The sequence below is a fragment of the Microcaecilia unicolor genome, chromosome 6 (assembly GCF_901765095.1).
Source record: "Microcaecilia unicolor chromosome 6, aMicUni1.1, whole genome shotgun sequence".
In the NCBI taxonomy this organism is placed as follows: domain Eukaryota; kingdom Metazoa; phylum Chordata; class Amphibia; order Gymnophiona; family Siphonopidae; genus Microcaecilia; species Microcaecilia unicolor.
Window position 1 is genome coordinate 220193169 of NC_044036.1, and position 19804 is coordinate 220212972.

A 19804-nucleotide genomic window follows, 5' to 3' on the forward strand; every position below is an offset into this window, starting at 1 on the left:
TTGGATGTCCAAGTGATGTCGGACAACACGACAGCAGTGGCCTACATAAATCGACAAGGCGGCACTCAGTGCAGAGCTCTAGCTGCGCAGGCCGAACAAATTTGCCACTGGGCCGAGCTGCATCTACAGTCCCTGTCAGCAGCTCACATTGCAGGTCAGAGCAACGTGCAAGCCGACTATCTAAGCAGGCATCAGATCGATCCAGCGGAGTGGGAACTAGCAGACGATGTATTCCTGCAGATATGTGCCAAATGGGGCAAGCCAGTGATGGATCTTATGGTGACCAGTTCCAAGCCAATGTCCTGTGCTTCTTCAGCAGACGGAGGGATCCTCGCTCTGCCGGGTTGGATGCCTTGGCTCAACCCTTGCCCCTGGGCTTGCTGTATGTCTTCCCTTCGTGGCCCTTGATAGGGCGAGTGCTCCTGCGGATTCGGCTGCATCCAGGAGAAGTGGTGCTCATCGCCCCGGATTGGCCCAGGAGGCCTTGGTATGCGGACCTCCGACAGATGCTGTTGGATGCTCCCTTTTCGTTACCTCTGGTTCCGCACCTGTTGATTGTCCTCTTTCCACCAAGTCTCTGAGATGCGTATTATATCTACCTCATCATTTAGTACTATATATTCTAACTCTCCCATCTTATTTTTTAGGCTTCTAGCATTTATATACAGGCACTTCAAATTGTGTTTTTTTCCTTTGATCTACAAGCTGCTTAGAAGTTGAAGGGGATAATGCACATCCTTTATCCTGCTCTCATTAAGCACACCTGGGTTACTTTCAGCATTATAGAAACACCTCTACTGGGATTCCCTAAATGTTTCAATAGTATCCTTCAAGGATACTCCACACTGAACCATGCACTCCTGGGCAACTGTCGGCTTTTCTCCCCATACTAGTTTAAAAGCTGCTCTGTCTCATTTTTAAAAGTTAGTGCCAGCAGTCTGGTCCCACCCTGGTTAAGGTGGAGCCCATCCTTTTGAAACACTCCACCTTTCCCAGAATGTCGCCCAGTTCCTTTCAAATCTAAATCCCTCAGCCCTGCACCATCGTCTCAACCACGACTTTGTAGCTCTGCCTGCTTTTGGGTCCTGCTCGTGGAACGGGGAGCATTATCTGAAAATTCGACCTTGGAAGGTCTGAACTTCAGCTTTCTACATAAGAGCCTAAATTTGGCTTCCAGAACCTCCCACATTTTCCTATGTCATTTGTACCCATATGTACCAAGACAGCCTCCACAGCACTATCTAAGATCCTGTCTAGGTGACGAGTGAGGTCTGCCACCTTCGCACCAGGCAGGCAAGTTACCAGGCTATCCTCATGTCCACCAGCCACCCAGCTATCTATATGCGTAGTGATCGAATCACCAACTACAACAGCTGTCCTAACCCTTCCCTCCTGGGCAGAAGTTCTTGGAGACATATCCTCTGTGCAAGAGGATAGTACATCCCCTGGTGGGCAGGTCCTGGCTACAAGAATACATTCTACTTCACCAGGGTGATGCTCTCCTTCTAGGAGACCTCCCTCCTCCAAGGCAGCACAGGGGCTGCCAGACTGGATTTGGGACTTCTCTACAACATCCCTTTAGGTCTCCTCTATGTACCTCTCTGTCTCCCTCAGCTCCACCAAGTCTGCTACTCTAGCCTCAAGAGAACAGACCCATTCTCTGAGAGCTAGGAGCTCTTTGCATCAGGCACACACCTATAACCGCTCACCAACGGGGAGATAATCATACATGTGACACTGTCACTCCGATCCACTGGTCATGAGCCCTTAAGCCCAGGCCGAAGTCAAAAGGGGTCTAGGAAAGGCCTGAGGTGGACTGAACCGCAACAGGACAATAATAGAACTCAGGGTACTCACCCAGAACTCCAGGCACCCAAGGAATGGGGCCGAACACCTTCAAGGAAAGGGAACTACAGACGACGTTCGGACTGCACCAACAGATATTCAGGACCCAGACACCAAAGGAGGGGACACAGGAACTGGCTGGCAGCAATAGGTTACTGCAAGTGGTGCAGAAGGAACAGAATACTGGAACAGCTAACTAGGACTTCACCTGCGCTTGGCCACCATTCCCCAGGGGTTGAGCCCCTGGGTGCAGGCGGCCGGCAGGACTTGATGGACAAACAGCGGAAGCAGAAGTTGAAGCAGCCAAAGCTGAACCAGACTGACAGAAACAAGGCAGACCAGGCAGAGCCCAGCACAACAGGGAAAATTAGGAAACTAAATCAGAAGGGAAAACAGGCAGCACGCAGAAAGAACTCCAAGGCACAAACAACCCACACAGCCAGGACAGAGACTGCAGTGCTAACAATAGCACACACCCAAAGAAACAAAGGCAAGTCCACAACAGAAAGATAACTAAAACAAAACAAGCTAGAAGGACACAGAAGACAAACATTACAGCCAGTCAAACAGCACAGCACAGTCCAGATGCAGAGAGAAGCTAATTAAGCACAAAGACTGAACACGGAGAAAACTCTGACAAGCCAGCAACCAGACAAACACAAAGAGGGAGGAAACAGACTCCCTCCAGAGCACAGAGCAGCCAGCTCACAAGAAGTAAAGGTCAGAGGCTTATAGCTGGAAAAAGCTAATGCCAAAGCAGTGTTTACCTGAAACTGCAGGTTAAAGTAGATCCTGGCTTCTGACGTCTGTAGCTGCAGACGTCAGCCCCCACCCAGCTGACCAATCAGATGCAAGTCCCACCCAGCTTCCCAAGCAGAGAGGTTTCCAGCCCCTCCCTAGCCTGTTAGCAGAGTGGGTTCCAGCCTCTCCTAGCCTGTTCAACAGAAGCATAACAGACACTGAATGCAAAAGACTGGATAGCACCCCTCTCACTGGTGAACTGCTGACTCTATCTTAGTGTCTACCATATAAACTAAATGTCTTTAGTTTATATGGTATATTGTGTGATTTATTTAGTACTAGCCGTTGAGCCCGTAAAAACGGGCTGGTATTGGGGTTTTCCTTCCTTCCTTCCCCCTCCCTCCCTCCCCGTGAGGTCGCCACCACTACTGTCCCCCCCCCCCCCCCCCCCGGAGTCGCCGCCATCCCTCCACCCGGCCCGAGCCCTCTCTCTCTCCGCTACTAAACTTACACATCCATTCGCCGGAACGCAGCACGCACATCAGCTGAGCTGCCGTCGGCCCTTCCTTCTCTGCCTGTGTCCCGCCCTCCTGTGACGTAACGTCAGCGAGGGCGGGACAAAGGCAGGGAAGGAAGGCCGACGGCAGCTCAGCTGATGTGCGTGCTGCGTTCCGGCGAATGGATGTGTAAGGTTAGTAGCGGAGAGAGGGCCGGGGCCGGGTGTGTGTGTGTGTGTGTGGGGGGGGGGGGGTAACGGTAGCGGCGACCTCGGGTGGGCGGGGGGGGGGGAGCGGTATCAACCTCGGCGGCGCAGTTTCCCTCTCTGTCCCGCCCTCGTCATCACGTATTGACGCGGGGGCAGGACAGAGAGGGAAGTCTCTACTGCGCATTTGCAAGTGAGTCGGTCACTCGCCGTTTATGTTTGATTTTCTTCATAGGAAGTAATGAAATGTAATTAAAATTCTGTAAGATCACTCCTCGCTTGTTATCCTAATTACAGTAACTGACTCTAAATGAAGAGTTGTTTTAGGGGTGTGTCATGTTGTGTGAACTAGTTTAAAACCTGGGAGCCAGAAGTGTTAGAAAAGACGACTGTATAGTCTTTATTATCTTCTATATTGGATTTTGTGAACCATTACTAGTTGAGTGGCAATCACAACAGCCGAGTCCTGGTCTTGGGCTGTAGTGACTGGCACCAGGCTAGTTTGAAAGTAAGGGAGGTTCCTATCGCCTTCCTTCCTCGCATGAGCCATGTTGATATTTTATAGTGCCTTGATCTAGTCTTCCACATCGCCAATGAAGTGGCAGCAACCTCTTGCAAACTATCATCAGATCCAGAAAGTGAATTCAAAGTCTCCATACAGTCTCTGATTGTAGAAATAAGGAAATCCTGTTGCTGATATGCAAATTGAAGTAAGGGCACCTTTATTTCTTTTGATGTGGCATCTAGATTTTCCATCTTGGGTGTTGGAATGCACAGACTTCCATGGCTGCGTGTCTTGGACCTGGAACCAGCGGTTCAGGAAAAGTTGGAAGTTGACTTGTGCTGAGGTGATAAAGTTTTTAGAGGACAAGGTGGAAGAGGTGGCAGACCTCATTAAGAAGGGAACTTATACCATCAAGTCCCTGTCTTGGCCCTCCTCTTCTGCGGCCTCCACATCCTGGAGGTTTTCTGGTGGGAATAGAAGTTCCTACTACTCTCAGAGGCGGAGGTTCACTCCTCCTTCCCGTCTTCTGCAGCAGTCTCAGCCTCTGCTCTCATGGCTTAATTAGCAACAGACTTAGAAGGTCTGTCCAGCTCCCCAGTCTAATCGGGGTGCAAGCTTTTGATAGGCTTTGAGTTTTTGACTGGCTTCAAGAGAGCATAGTTACAATAAAAGTAGTGGCCCCGGATGAGTGTTGTGGGTGGGGAGGCTGTATTTTAGTTTTTCTAGGAAAGGTGGCGTCTTGTAATCTGCAAATAGTCTTGGTGGAGTACACCCTCAGTTGGCATCATCTTCCTTCAGATTACCCACCGAGAGCATTGTTCTTCAGCTCTCAACATTGGGAAGTGGGCATAGAGAAACTCTTCCCTTCTAAAGGCCTATGTAGTTGAACCCGTCCCACTAGGGGAAGAAGGAAAGGGATTCTATTCCAAGTGCTTCTTGTGCCCAAAAAGACTGGGAAGATTCCGCCCCATCTTAGACCTGCCCTGAATAAATATCAAGGAAAAGGAAAAGTTCAGGGTGATTTCCCTGGGCACCCTTCTCCCCACAATTCAGAAAAACAATTGACTATGTTCTCTGGACTTAGACTGAATATGAATGTAAGCGTCCTTTGTCTAGATTTTCAGAAAGCTTGTGACAGAGTCTGTCTTGAGAGACTCCTGAAAAAATTAAAAAGCCATGGGATAGGAGGCAGTGTTCTGTTGTGGATTAGGAACTAGTTAATGGATAGACAACAGTGGGTAGGGTTAAATGGCCATTTTTCTCAGTGGAGGCGGGTGAATATTGGAGTGCCCCAGGGATCTGTACTGGGACTAGTGCTTTTTTTAAACATATTTATAAATGACCTCAAAATGGGTATGATTGAGGTGATTAAATTTGCAGATGACACAAAACTATTTAAAGTTGTTAAAACACATGCAGTCTGTGAAAAATTACAGGAAGATCTTAGGAATTTGGAAGACTGGGCATCCAAGTGGTAGATGAAATCTATTGTGAACAAATGCAAAGAGATGCACAATGGGGAAAATAATTCAAATCGTAGTCACCTGATGTTAGATTACACCTTAGGTGTTGGCACCCAAGAAAAAGATCTAGATGTCAGCACCCAAGAAAAAGATCTAGGTGTTATTGTGGACAGTACACTGAAATCTTCTGCCCGGTGTGTGTCGGTGATGAAAAAATCAAACAGAATGCTGGGAATTATTAGGAAAGGGATAGAAAATAAGATAATTTAATTCTCCATGGTCCGCCCTCATCTTGACTGTTGTGTGGAATTCTGGTCACTGTATCTCAAAAGAGATATAGTGGAATTAGAAAAGATTCAAAGAAGGTGATCAAAATGATTAGAGATGGAACTCCTCTCGTATGAGGAAAAGCTTAAGAGGTTAGGACCCTTCAGATTGGGAAATAGACAAAGGGGAGATGATAGAGGTCTACAAAATCCTGAGTGGTGTAGAAAGAGTAAACATGAATCGATTGTTTATTCTTTCAAAAGAAGAGTAGGGGACATTCAATGAAGTTACATGGTAATACTTTAAAAATGAATAGGAGAATAATATTTCTTACCAGAAGATGTGGTTACAGCAGTTAGCGTATCTGGGTTTAAAAAAGGTTTGGACAAGTTCCTGGAGGAAGAGTCCATAGTCTGCTATTGAGATACAAATGGCATAAGCCACTGCTTTTCCTGGGATTGGTAGTATGGATTCTTACTAGTACTTGTTACTTGGATTGGCCAATGCTGGAAGCAAGATACTAGGCAAAATGAACCACCGGCCTGTTTCCAGTATGGCTGTTCTTATGTTCTTAGATATGTTCTTAAATATGTCCAAGTCATGGGAAGTATTTAAGATTTCATGTAGGGAAACAGTTGCGTCCTGCCATTTTGCCTCGCGTCCACTCCCAGAGGATTTATGATATTCCTCGCCATAGTCGCAGCATCGCTATGAAGACTGGAGTCCGTGTATTTTCCTACTTGGATGATTGGCTGGTCAAGAGCACCATAAGGGAAGGTACTCAAGTGTCCATGTAGAGAACTGTTCGGGTGCCAGAGCTACTAGGGTTCGTTGTTTGCTGTCCCAAGCCCCATCTACTTCTTGTATAGTAATTGGAGTATAGTGGAGCCCTGCTAGACATTGTACAAGCTTAGGCCTACTTGCTTCCAGCATAGGCCGGATGCTCTCGTTGCCATCATCACTCAGGTTCAGAGCAGCCAGCAGGTCACTGTTCGGCAGATATTGAGGTTGATGGACCACATGGCCTCCACAATGCATGCCACTCTCATGTCTTACCTCCACTAACAAGGTGCCCAGTAGAACCTTGCTTCCCAGTGGTGTCAGGTCACGGGGAACCTTGCGGATGCTATCACGGTACCCCAGAGGTCGTTCAGTCGCTCCTCTGGTGGATGATTTGATCCAGTTTGTCCCTGGGACTCCCATTCCAAATTTCTCTGCCCCAAAAGTTCTGACTACGGATGCATCCACTCAGGGATGGGGGCCTATGTAGATAGGAGACTGAGCTTTAAATCAATCTCCTGGAGTTACAGGCAATCTGGAATGCTCTAAAGGCTTTTGGGGATCGGCTGCTGAACTAAATTGTTCTCATTGTGACAGACAATAAATTGCCATGCACTATGTCAACAAGTAGGGGGACACGGGATCCTATCCTTTGTGTCAGGAAGCAGTCCGGGATGTGGCAGTGGGCCACTGGTCACGGCATGGTGCTCCTCACTGCATACCTGGCAGGGAAAGACAACAATTTGGCGGACAGGCAGAGTAGGGTGATGCACCCGCACGAGTGGTCTCTCAGCAAAGGAGTTGCCTACGAGATCTTCCAAGAGTGGGACACCTTCTAGGTGGATCTCTTTGCCACTCATCTCAACAACAAGGTCCATCAGTACTGCTCCAGACTCAGGTCACATGACAGATTAGCAATGGATGCCTTCCTCTTGGATCGGGGGGAGGAATTCAGTATGCATATCCTCCCATCCCTTTCATAGGGAAGACTTTGTTGAAACTCAAGCAGGACCAGGGAGCCATGATTCACGCCCTACTGGCTGATACGGTTCCCTCTTCTGGAGTTGTCCTCTGAAGAACCATGGAGACTGAATTGCTTTCTGACACTCATCACACAGAATGAGGGGTCTCTTCTGCCTCACAGCCTGGATGTTAAGAGCGTAGAATTAGCATCTGAGGGTGTCTCCAGGATCCTACTGACTTTCAGGAAAAATTCCACCAAGAAGTGTTATACTTTTAAATGAAATAGGTTTGCCATTTGGTGTGAGGGCAAGGCCTTAGATCCTCTCACTTGCCCTGCACAAAACCTGCTTGAATACCTGCTACACCTCTTTTGGTCTTGTTTGCAAACCAACTCTGTAAGGGTCCACCTTAAGGCTTATAAATGTGTAGAAGGGTAGGCCCATCGCTGTACAAACTCTAGTTCTTTTTATGAGAGGTTTGCTGTTGACAAAGCTGCCTCTCAACCTCCTACATTGTCATGGGACCTTAATGTCATCCTCACCCAGTTGATGAAAGCTCCTTTTGAGCCACTCAACTCCTGTCATCTGAAATGCCACCTGACTGAAAGGTCTTGGTTTTGGTAACGGTCATGTAAGCTTGCAAGGTGAGTGAGCTTTCACACCTTAGTAGCGGATCCACCTTTACACAAGGTATCATCGTAACAGAGTAGTTCTTTGCATGCACCCTAAGTTACTTCCTAAGTTAGTGTTGGAGTTCCATCTTAACTAGTCAGTTGTTCTGCCAAAATTCTTCCCAAAACTTCATGCCTATCCTGATGAAAACGCACTGCACACCTTGGACTCCAAGCGAACTTTGGCCTTCTATCTGGAGCAGATTAAAGCCCATAAATAGTCCACCCAGCTTTTTGTTTCTTTTGATCCAAACAGGATGGGGCAGCCATTGCTAAACTCAACTTATCCAATTGGCTAGCAGACTGTGAGGCATATTTTCAAAGCACTTAGCCTTCCAAAGTTCCATAGAAACCTATGGAACTTTGGAAGGCTAAGTGCTTTGAAAATGAGCCCCTGTATCTCCTTCACATGCCTAGGCTAGGCCGACTCTCTTAAGGGTCATTTCATGGCTCAAAATGTTAGAGCTGTGGCTGCATCAACCCACTTGAGGTCTGCCTCAATTGAGATTTGCACAGCTACGAAGTGGTCTTCTGTCCACACATTCACAACTCACTGCTCCCTTGAGCAGCATACCCGAAGCAAAAAGCAGGTTTGATCAGATAGTTCTGCAGAATTTGTTTGGAGTCTAGAATCCAACTCCACCCTCCTAGGGCCATTCTTTCTGTTCCAGGCTGTGTTTTCACAACAGGTCTGGTTTTTTTTTTTTTGGTTAGTGTATTTTGGTTATGGTTGGCCTTACCATTCTAAGTCCTTATTGTCCTGCTTGTCTTCGGAGAAAACAAAGTTACTCACCTGTAGCAGGTGTTCTCCGAGGACAGCAGGACTAGTATTCTCATATACCCCTTCCTCCTTCCCTAGGAGTTGCATGCTTTATGGTTTGATCAAACAAGGTCCTGTGCAATGTATGCTGGCAGGAAGGCACTCAAGCATGCAAAGTGCGGACCTATCAAAACCTTCCTTAAGGTACAAGAATGCTGAGAAACATCCACACCAGAGTCCATTGAGGGATGTCGCCCCCGTGTGAGAATACTAGTCTTGATGTTCACAGAACACCTGCTACAAGTGAATAACTTTGTTTTACCCTCCATTGCCTTAGGTATAAACTTACCACCCCCTCCCCCCTTTACAAAGCCAGACAACAATGCTGACACAATCCATTCACTTTGGATGGGCTATGTCAGCATTACTGCACTGACAGCCACTAGCATGGCTTTATAAAGGGGGGGGGGGTTAGGTTGTATACCCTCCAGGGACAGAGAAATATGTACTGTACCTGACTGTAACTCACCTTGAATTACAGCTGTAAAAGGCATAAGCCAAATTCAAAATCGCTTCCCTTTTCTTTTTTTATAAAATTTGTGGGACTAATGTCTCATTACATATACCTGCTGATGAAATGGTGCATACTTATAAAACACATTGCACATAGGTGCGTAGTTTGGGTGGAGTGAGAGCAGAGTTGCGATAGATACCTGTATTTTATGAAATATGCAGGTACACATGTGTACATTTACACCAGCATTAAAAGTTAGGCGTAAACGTATGCCTCAGCATTTGTATACTGTTGAAGCTGGTTTTGAGAACCTCTTCTATAAAGGCACATAGAAGTGCCTATGTGGCTTTTATAAACTAGGCTAAAGATAGGTCATTTTTGGATGTCTTGCATAGGCAACCTGTTGTAAAATCAAGTCTTCTGTTTTGCATCTCTCATGAAATGAATAGAGGAGAAACGCACACAGGTCTTTATAAGGCATCCGGAGTCTTTCCCTGTAGAACCTTAAAAGCGTATCTTGTGAGAGCAATTATTACCTGCCATGGGGATCTCTTGAAGCATTGTGTATGAATTTCTTTGTCTTGTTTATTCCAGTGCTGCTGTGAGCACTGACTGAACCATCTTTTTTGTAGGATAACAGGGGCTCAGCTGCTGACTCTGTGGACACCCCAGCAATCCAGGCTGTTCATAAGATTCGTACCACATTTCCAGAACTGCTTGTTGCTTGTGATGTCTGTCTTTGTCCCTACACATCCCATGGGCACTGTGGTAAGTAAAGCCAACTACTATACTTTCAACAGATTGATTTGTTCCTTTCCAGTGCATATGTGTGCAATATCTGACTGGGGTGCTCAAATTCTAGATGCAGATATAATAAATTGGGATTGGCAGTCGTTTTCAAATGACTATTCTGTGCCAGTAAGAATGTGCACAAGGTGCACACTTTTCTTAAAAATTTTTTATAATCATTTTTTCTGAAAATGATAAAAACTGAGAAATGAAAAATTTTTGAATGCCTACTACTAGTAATAATTATCCTAAGAAGGACCGTTTCAAAATTCATTTAACCTATTCTTGCATAAGCTAGAATCTTCTTGCCAAATTCACTTGTAATATTTTTAAATAAACCTACTGAATGGAATGGAATTATCTGTATTCAGGCTCCTCCTGTCTTTTGAAAATTAGCTTTCAGAGATATCTAAAATTTTCTCCCCTTTAGAAGGAAGTTATGTCATTGAGAGCGCATGGCTGCCTGGGGCTAGAACTCCAGTTGAAAAAAAACCCCTGAAATTGTGAAAAAAAACCCTGACAAAGCACATCTTTGGCGGCTAAATTTGAGACAGCTCAGGCAAAAGTCCATATTTTGATGGCATTTGCAACAATTTCAGTTACCTTATTGTGCGGGATATCGGGCTAACACTGGGAGATGGAGGTGAATGAGGTGATGGCCCTGATTGACGGCTTAGTAGACGAGTTTGAGGGAGAAGAGGGTAATATGAGAGACATCAAAAAGTGGTTTGGTAAGATGTGAAATTAAAGAGGCTATCGTGGCAGGAGGTTTCTGAGCTAGGGAGCCAACTGGCTGACACTGAAGAGCACTACATAAGTACATAAGTATTGCCATACCGGGACAGACCAAAGGTCCATCAAGCCAACATCCTGTTTCCAACAGTGGCCAATCCAGGTCACAAATACCTGACAAGATCCCAAAAAAGTACAAAACATTTTATACTGCTTATCCCAGAAATAAGCAGTGGAGTTTGTAAACCGCCCAGATCCACAAATTAGCTTGGGCGATATAGCAAGTATTAAATAAACAATAAACACAGAAAAATACATTTTCGTCACCTTTCTCTGCACCTTTTCTAATTCCACTATATCCTTTTTGAGATGCGGCGACCAGAATTGAACACAGTATTCGAGATGCAGTTGCACCATGGAGCGATACAAAGGCATTATAGCGTCCTCATTTTTGTTTTACATTCCTTTTCTAATATTACCTAATGTTCTATTTGCTTTCTAACCCCCAGCAGCAGCAGCACACTGAGCAGAAGGTTTCAACGTATCATCAATGATGACACCTAGATCCCTTTCTTGGTCGGTGACTCAACGTGGAACCTTGCATGACTTAGCTATAATTTGGGTTCCTCTTTCCCACATGCATCACTTTGCACTTGCACACATTAAACGTCATCTTCTATTTAGACGCCCTGTCTCCCAGTCTCTCAGGGTCCTCTTGTAATTTTTCACAATCCTCCCACAATTTAATGACTTTGAATAACTTTGTGTCCTCGGCAAATTTAATTACCTCACTAGTTACCCCCATCTCTAGGTCATTTATAAATATGTTAAAAAGCAGCGGTCCGAGCACAGACCCCTGGGGAAACCCACTAACTACCCTTCTCCATTGAAGAATACTGACCATTTAACCAGTTTTTAATCCACAATAGAATACTACCTCCTATCCCATGACTCTCCAGTTTCCTTTGGAGTCTTTCATGAGGTACTTTGTCAAATGCTTTCTGAAAATCCAGATACACAATATCAACTGGCTCACCTTTATCCACATGTTTGTTCACCCCTTCAGAGAAATGTAGTAGATTGGTGAGGCAAGGTTTCCCTTCACTAAATCCATGCTGGCTTTTTCTCATTAATCCATGCTGTTGAATATGCTCTGTAATTTTGTTCTTAATAATAGTCTCTACCATTTTACCCGGCACTGACGTAAGACTCACCAGTCTATAGTTTCCCGGATCTCCTCTGGAACCTTTTTTAAAAATCGGCATTACATTGGCTACCCTCCAATCTTCCGGTACCACGCTCGATTTTAAGAATAAATTACATATTATTAACAATAGTTCCACAAGTTCATTTTTCAGTTCTGTCAGTAATCTGGGATGAATACCATCCAGTCCAGGAGATTTGCTACTCTTCAATTTGTCAAATTGCCCCATTACATCCTTTAGGTCTATAGAGATTTCATTCAATTTCTCCAACTCGTTAGCTTCGAATATAGTTTCTGGCACTGGTATCTCTCCCAAATCCTCCTCGGTGAAGACCGAAGCAAAGAATTAATTTAATCGCTAAGGCTTTGTCTTCCCTGATCGCCCCTTTTACTCCTAGGTCATCTAGCGGTCCAACTGATTATTTTGCCAGCTTCCTGCTTTTAATATACCTAAGAAATGTTTTGCTATGTGTTATTGCCTCCAACGCAATCTTTTTTTCATTCTTGAAATATCAGCACGTCTATATCCAGCCTTTTAGTCTCTTTGAACACCCTCATTCTCTTAATTTATTATTTATTTGTTACATTTATACCCCACATTTTCCCACCTATTTGCAGGCTCAATGTGACTTATAAAGTACCGTAAATGTGTTTGCCATTTCGGTTGATAACAAATACAAGATTGTGTTGTGGTCAAATGAGGTAGAGGTGATCAGGCTTCATGGGGTTGAGGGGCAAGAGAATAGAAAATTGTCCAGTACGATCACTGATTATGTTGTGTTGCTGGATGTGGGGGTTTGTGTTGGATCGGTGGGATAAACATTTTTGAAGAGGTGGGTTTTTAATGATTTCCTGAAATTTAGTGGTTATGTATTGTTTTCAATGCATACGGTTCATAGTTCCTCTTAGCCTTCCTTATCAGTGCTTTGCATTTGACTTGACATTCCTTATGCTGTTTCTTATTATTTTCAGTCGGTTCCTTCTTCCATTTTCTGAAGGATTTTTTTTTTTTTTAGCTCTAATAGCTTCCTTCACCTCACTTTTTAACCATGCCGGCTGTCGTTTGGTATTCTGTCCTCCTTTTTTAATACGTGGAATATATTTTACCTTGGCTTCCAGGATGGTGTTTTTGAACAGCATCCATGCCTGATGTAAATTTTTGACCCTTGCAGCCGCTCCTCTTAAGTTTTTTTTTTCACTGTTGTTCTCATTTTATCATAGTCTCCTTTTTTAAAGTTAAACTCTAATGTATTGGATTTCCTATGTATACTTACTTCAAAGCTAATATCAAATTTGATCATATTATGATCACTGTTATCAAGCGGCCCCAGCACCATTACCTCCCACACCAGATCATGCACTCCACTATGGACTAGATCTAGAATTTTTCCTTCTCTTGTCGGCTCCTGTACCAGCTGCTCCATAAAGCTGTCCTTGATTTCGTCAAGGAATTTTACCTCCCTAGCATACCCTGATGTTACATTTACCCGGTCAATATTGGGGTAATTGAAATCACCCATTATTATTGTGTTACCCAGTTTGTTTGCTTCCCTAATTTCCTTTAACATTTCTACATCCGTCTGTTCATCCTGCCCAGGCGGACGGTAGTACACTCCTATCACTATCCTTTTCCCCTTTACACATGGAATTTCAATCCACAGGGATTCCAAGATTTGTTTTGTTTGCAGAATTTTCAATCTGTTTGATTCAACGCTGTTGTTAATATACAATGCTTCCCCTCCACCAATTTGACCCACCCTATCACTACGATATAATTTGTACCCTGTTATGACAGTGTCCCACTGGTTATCCTCCTTCCGTCAGGTCTCAGAGATGCCTATTGTATCTAATTTTTCATTTAGTGCAATATATTCTAACTTTCCCATCTTATTTTTTAGGCTTCTAGCATTCGCATATAGACATTTGAAAGTATGTTTGTTCCTATTTACATCATGCTCAGTACTTGATATTATTGCAATCTTTTGTCTGATTTTTATTTTTATTTAAGGACACCTGATGTGTCCTTTTTATTTAAGGACACTGAACTTGCACTGTGAAGGCAATACTGGGAGCAATTGCAGAGGGACAGACATGCTGAATATTAAATAGGAAGACGGTGAATTGTTCCAGTTGAAATAATATCCAGATTAGGAGGCTTCAAGAGTCAGAGAATTATGCAGGTGCCAAGAAGGTAGTACAGAGCATCTATACTGCACTGCTGGATTGGTATATTAGGAGGACAGAGAAAGGTCTAATTGGAGTGGAGAGGGTTCACCAAAGCCTGGGCCCAAAATTGGTTGCTAAACCTCAGGACATAGTTACATGCTTGACTTCTTTTGAAATAAAGCTAGATCAGGCTAGAAGTTAAATGGGGAGGACTGAGGTGGAAATCATCCAGTACCTAGCACCTGCTGCTATTCAACAGCAACATGACATGAGAGACTTTACTCGGTTCTAGAGTAGAAACAACATCAGATATAAGTGATTTTTCCCCTTTGCTATGCTGTTTATGGTGAAAGGAGCAGACAAGGCTTATGTCTTGTAGAAATATGCTGACACTTGCTTTCAGTGAAATACATGCCAAGGGCTCAGGCTAAGAGCTAGGCCTCTAAGAATCAAAGATCACTTCTGACAGAGATACATTTCACTGCAGCAAATGCTGAAGTAAGCAACTGAGAGCAGACAGAGGGAGGGGGAATCTGCTCTATAAATAACAGCTGGGCTGGCGCTAGCAAGAAAGTCACAGGCAAGGATGTTTTGGCTAGTGGAAGATAGTAGTGGGTCAGGTGCAAGTAAAGCAAGAACATTGAGGGGGGGGGGCTGAAGAGAACGTAATGACATGTGAAGTCATTAATTAATAAATGTTGACCTCAACATCATTTGTAGATACTTAGAGCTTGGGAACATGTGAAGCCATTGTTATCAACCGATAATGGCCAAAGACTGCTGGTGAGAAAGTTAGGGTCCATAGGAATGAATGATACAAGAAAGGTATAAAAAGGCAGTCTGCTAGGGTATCGGAGCAGAAGAGAGAAGACAGACTGCACCTGCTGTGTGTCACGAAGCGCTGTTCCACCATGTTCCAGATATGAATGCCCAATTGCCTGTACTGCCTTTGGTGAGATGCTAATAAACTATCTTCTTGTATCCCAATGTGTCCTTCTGATTATGGAGTGTCTGAGTGATCAGACTGTGTAAGACAGTCTGGTAAGATACGAGTTCAGAATAATTAATCATGTAGTGGGAACACGCAATTATATTCAGTCTTAGAGGAATTGTGGGATACATTACAGAAGACAAGAATTCAGATTGTTCCAGAGAGGCCAAAAGAAACTGAAAGAGAGCAGCAACCACCCAGAGGGCAGCAACCACCCAAAGAGCGAGTAGCAGCAAAGGGAAAAAGACTTAAGACTCTCTCCATTCCAGGACATAGAGTGCTGGAAAATTGATGTCTGGAGTGATCACCAAGCTGGATAGTCAAGGATATTTGTAGAATTGGTGGAATGTTGGTTTTAGAGAAAATGGGGGACGCATAAGACAAGGAAAATTCAGTGCTGACTAAAGAGATTGAGAAGTGCAGATATGATAATATGGAAAGATGAGTGGAGTGTGTGAAGAGGTCTTTACATGGGGTATGTTGGGGGTTAGGTGTTTCCTGATGGTTAATTCTTCAGATAGTGGGCTGTGAATAGGATGCCAAGTGTAAGAAGGGTGGGATGGATAGGTAATAGAGGAGGGTTCATTTGGTCAGGGAAAGGATTGACTCAGCGTAATGGGATAGGAGAGATGTGGTGGGTACTGAGTTACAAGTAGTATCCTTCAATGTGAATGGGCTGAATGCACAATTGACCGCAACCTCACTCTCGAGAGCCAAGTAAAAACCGTAATAAAGAAAATGTTCTACTCAATGTGGAAACTCAAACGACTAAAACCTTTCTACCCGAGGGATACCTTTCGTAAACTAATACAATCAATGGTCCTCAGCCATGCAGATTACTGCAATGGAATCTATGCGGGATGTAAAGAACAACTCACAAAAAAACTCCAGAACGCCCAAAACACAGCAGCCAGACTGATATATGGCAAAACACGATTCGAAAGCGCTAAACCCCTTCGAAAAAAGCTGCACTGGCTCCCAGTCAAAGAACGGATCATCTTCAAAATCTGCACATTGGTCCACAAAATCATCTATGGCATAGTCCCAGGATACATGACAGACCTAATAGATCTACAATTAGGAATAGACTCGGATCAGCATGATCATATCTAAACCTACACTACCCAAATTGGAAAGGGCTAAAATACAAAACAATTTATGCTTCTAGCTTCTCCTACATAAGTGCACAACTGTGGAAATGACTCCCGTATGCATTGAAAACAATACATAACCACTAAATTTCAGGAAATCATTAAAAACCCACCTCTTCAAAAATGTTTATCCCACCGATCCAACATAAACCCCCACATCCAGCAACACAACATAATCAGTGATCGTACTGGACAATTTACTATTCTCTTGCCCCTCAACCCCATGAAGCCTGATCACCTCTACCTCATTTGACCACAACACAATCTTGTATTTGTTATCAACCGAAATGGCAAACACATTTACGGTACTTTATAAGTCACATTGAGCCTGCAAATAGGTGGGAAAATGTGGGGTATAAATGTAACAAATAATAATATTAAGAGAATGAGGGTGTTCAAAGAGACTAAAAGGCTGGATATAGATGTGCTGATATTTCAAGAATTGCACATGAGGCCCAAGGATTTGAGACTTATAGAATAAATAGTTTAACAGGCAGTTTGAGTGTGCTAGATGGGATGGGGTGGGCATATTTATTAGTGGAAAGCAGTAATTTGAAGTTCAAAAGGAAATGAAGGACTCTCAAGGCAGATACTTAATGTTGGAACGGAGGCTGGGTGGGGAACCAGTGGTTGTAGCAGGAATTTATGCTCATAATTCGGGGCAAGGACAGTTTTATGATCATTTGAGAGAAATTCTGCTAGGAAGGGAGAAGGAAGGTTAATTTTGAGTGGAGATTTTATTTATATCCTTTGTTGGATAGAATAAGCAAGGGGAGTTTTGAGGCAGCTGGGCACAGGAAAAAGCTACATAAGTGTTTGGAAACGATAGGAGGAGCTGAAGTATAGCGGTATAAAGAGTGTTCTGTGAGAGACTATACCTGTTATTCTAAAGTCCACCAGTCATATTCCAGGATTGATTTTATTGTGCTGAAGAAATCCTTTGCTAGTGCTATAAGGACAGTGGGAATAGAACCCATATCTATCTCAGATCATGCAGCAGTTTGGGTTAAACTATAATGGCAAAGGGGGTGTAGGCCAAAATGCTATTGGAAGCTCTACATGAGCCTTTTAGAATTGAAAGACAACTATTGGAGGGTCACCTGGAAGTTAGTGGAATATTTTGGCACAAATGATAATGGGGATGTTTATGCAGCTAGATTGTGGGAAGGGATGAAAGCAACCTGTGAGAAAACAGAAAGGAGAGAATATCAGGACTTTGATGGATTATAAGGCTATATGGTCACGGGGGATTATAAGGCTACGTTGTTGACTAGAATTCATAGAGCATTGGAGTGGGAAAGGCAGAAATTTGCTGCCTTGGATGCTGTAAAAATTACATTTCAAGTAGGTTTAGTGAAACAATTCTATTATGAGTAGAGAAGTCGGTGATCTGGTATGTTAGCAACTAAAGTGAAATCTGAAAAATATAGAATATGTACATAAGTACATAAGTAATGCCACACTGGGAAAAGATCAAGGGTCCATCGAGCCCAGCATTCTGTCCATGACAGCGGCCAATCCAGGCCAAGGGCACCTGACAAGCTTCCCAAACGTACAAACATTCTATATGTTATTCCTGGAATTGTGGATTTTTCCCATTTAGTAGTGGTTTATGGACTTGTCCTTTAGGAAACCGTCTAACCCCTTTTTAAACTCTGCCAAGCTAACCGCCTTCACCACGTTCTCAGGCAACGAATTCCAGAGTTTAATTATGCGTTGGGTGAAGAAAAACTTCATCCGATTTGTTTTAAATTTACTACACTGTAGTTTCATCGCATGCCCCCTAGTCCTAGTATTTTTGGAAAGTGTGAACAGACGCTTCACATCCACCTGTTCCACTCCACTCATTATTTATATACCTCTATCATGTCTCCCCTCAGCCGTCTCTTCTCCAAACTGAAAAGCCCTAGCCTCCTTAGTCTTTCTTCATAGGGAAGTCTTCCCATCCCCGCTATCATTTTAGTCGCCCTTTGCTGCACCTTTTCCAATTCTACTATATCTTTCTTGAGATGCGGCGACCAGAATTGAACACAATACTCAAGGTGCGGTCACACCATGGAGTGATACAACGGCATTATAACATCCTCACACCTGTTTTCCATACCTTTCCTAATAATACCCAACATTTTATTCGTTTTCCTAGCTGCAGCAGCACACTGAGCAGAAGGTTTCAGTGTATTATCGACGACGACACCCAGATCCCTTTCTTGGTCCGTAACTCCTAACGTGGAACCTTGCATGACGTAGCTATAATTCGGGTTCTTTTCTCCCACATGCATCACCTTGCACTTGCTCACATTAAACGTCATCTGCCATTTAGCCGCCCAGTCTCGTAAGGTCCTTCTGTAATTTTTCACAATCCTGTCGTGAGTTAACGACTTTGAATAACTTTGTGTCAAAAGCAAATTTAATTACCTCGCTAGTTACTCCTATCTCTAAATCATTTATAAATATATTAAAAAACAGTGGTCCTAGCACAGACCCCTGAGGAACCCCACTAACTACCCTCCATTGTGAATACTGCCCATTTAATCCCACTCTCTGTTTCCTATCCTTCTGCCAGTTTTTAATCCACAATAGGACATTTCCTCCTATCCCATGACCCTCCAATTTCCTCTGTAGCCTTTCATGAGGTACCTTGTCAAACGCCTTTTGAAAATCCAGATACACAATATCAACCGGCTCCCCTTTGTCCACATGTTTGTTTACTCCTTCAAAGAATTGAAGTAAATTGGTCAGGCAAGATTTCCCCACACAAAAGCCGTGCTGACTTGGTCTCAGTAATCCATGTCCTTGGATGTGCTCTGTAATTTTGTTTTTAATAATAGCCTCTACCATTTTCCTCGGCACCGACGTCAGACTCGCCGGTCTATAATTTCCCGGATCTCCCCTGGAACCTTTTTTGAAAATCAGCGTTACATTGGCCACCCTCCAATCTTCCGGTACCATGCTCGATTTTAAGGATAAATTGCATATCACTAACAGTAGCTCCGCAAGCTCATTTTTCAGTTCTATCAGTACTCTGGGATGAATACCATCCGGTCCAGGAGATTTGCTACTCTTCAGTTTGCTGAACTGCCCCATTACGTCCTCCAGATTTACCGTGAAGTCAGTAAGTTTCTCCGACTCGTCCGCTTGAAATACCATTTCCGACACCGGTATCCCACCCAAATCTTCCTTGGTGAAGACCAAAGCAAAGAATTCATTCAATCTCTCCGCTACGTCTTTGTCTTCCTTGATCGCCCCTTTTACCCCTCGGTCATCCAGCGGCCCAACCAATTTTTTTGCTGTGTTTTTTTTTGCCTCTAATGCTATCTTTTTTTCGTAATCCCTCTTGGCCTGCTTTATCTGTGCCTTGCATTTGCTTTGACACTCCTTATGTTTCTTCTTCTTATTTTCAGACGGTTCCTTCTTCCATTTTCTGAAGGCGTTTCTTTTAGCTCTAATAGCTTCCTTCACCTCACTTTTCATTCACGCCGGCTGTCTTTTGAACTTTGTCTTTCTTTTCTAATTCGCGGAATATGTTTGGCCTGGGCCTCCAGGATGGTATTTTTGAACAG

At 43.8% G+C, this 19804-nt stretch overlaps 1 protein-coding gene across 4 annotated transcripts in view; it reads left to right on the top strand.

Moving 5' to 3' along the window:
• ALAD (aminolevulinate dehydratase) overlaps window positions 1-19804 on the top strand; it is a 587381-nt gene that overhangs the window by 211349 nt on the left and 356228 nt on the right. For all 4 annotated transcript variants that reach the window (XM_030206252.1, XM_030206256.1, XM_030206255.1 and 1 more), the window contains exon 5: window positions 9844-9979. In XM_030206252.1, the coding sequence (XP_030062112.1) occupies window positions 9844-9979 (136 nt within the window). The remainder of the gene's footprint in view (window positions 1-9843; window positions 9980-19804) is intronic.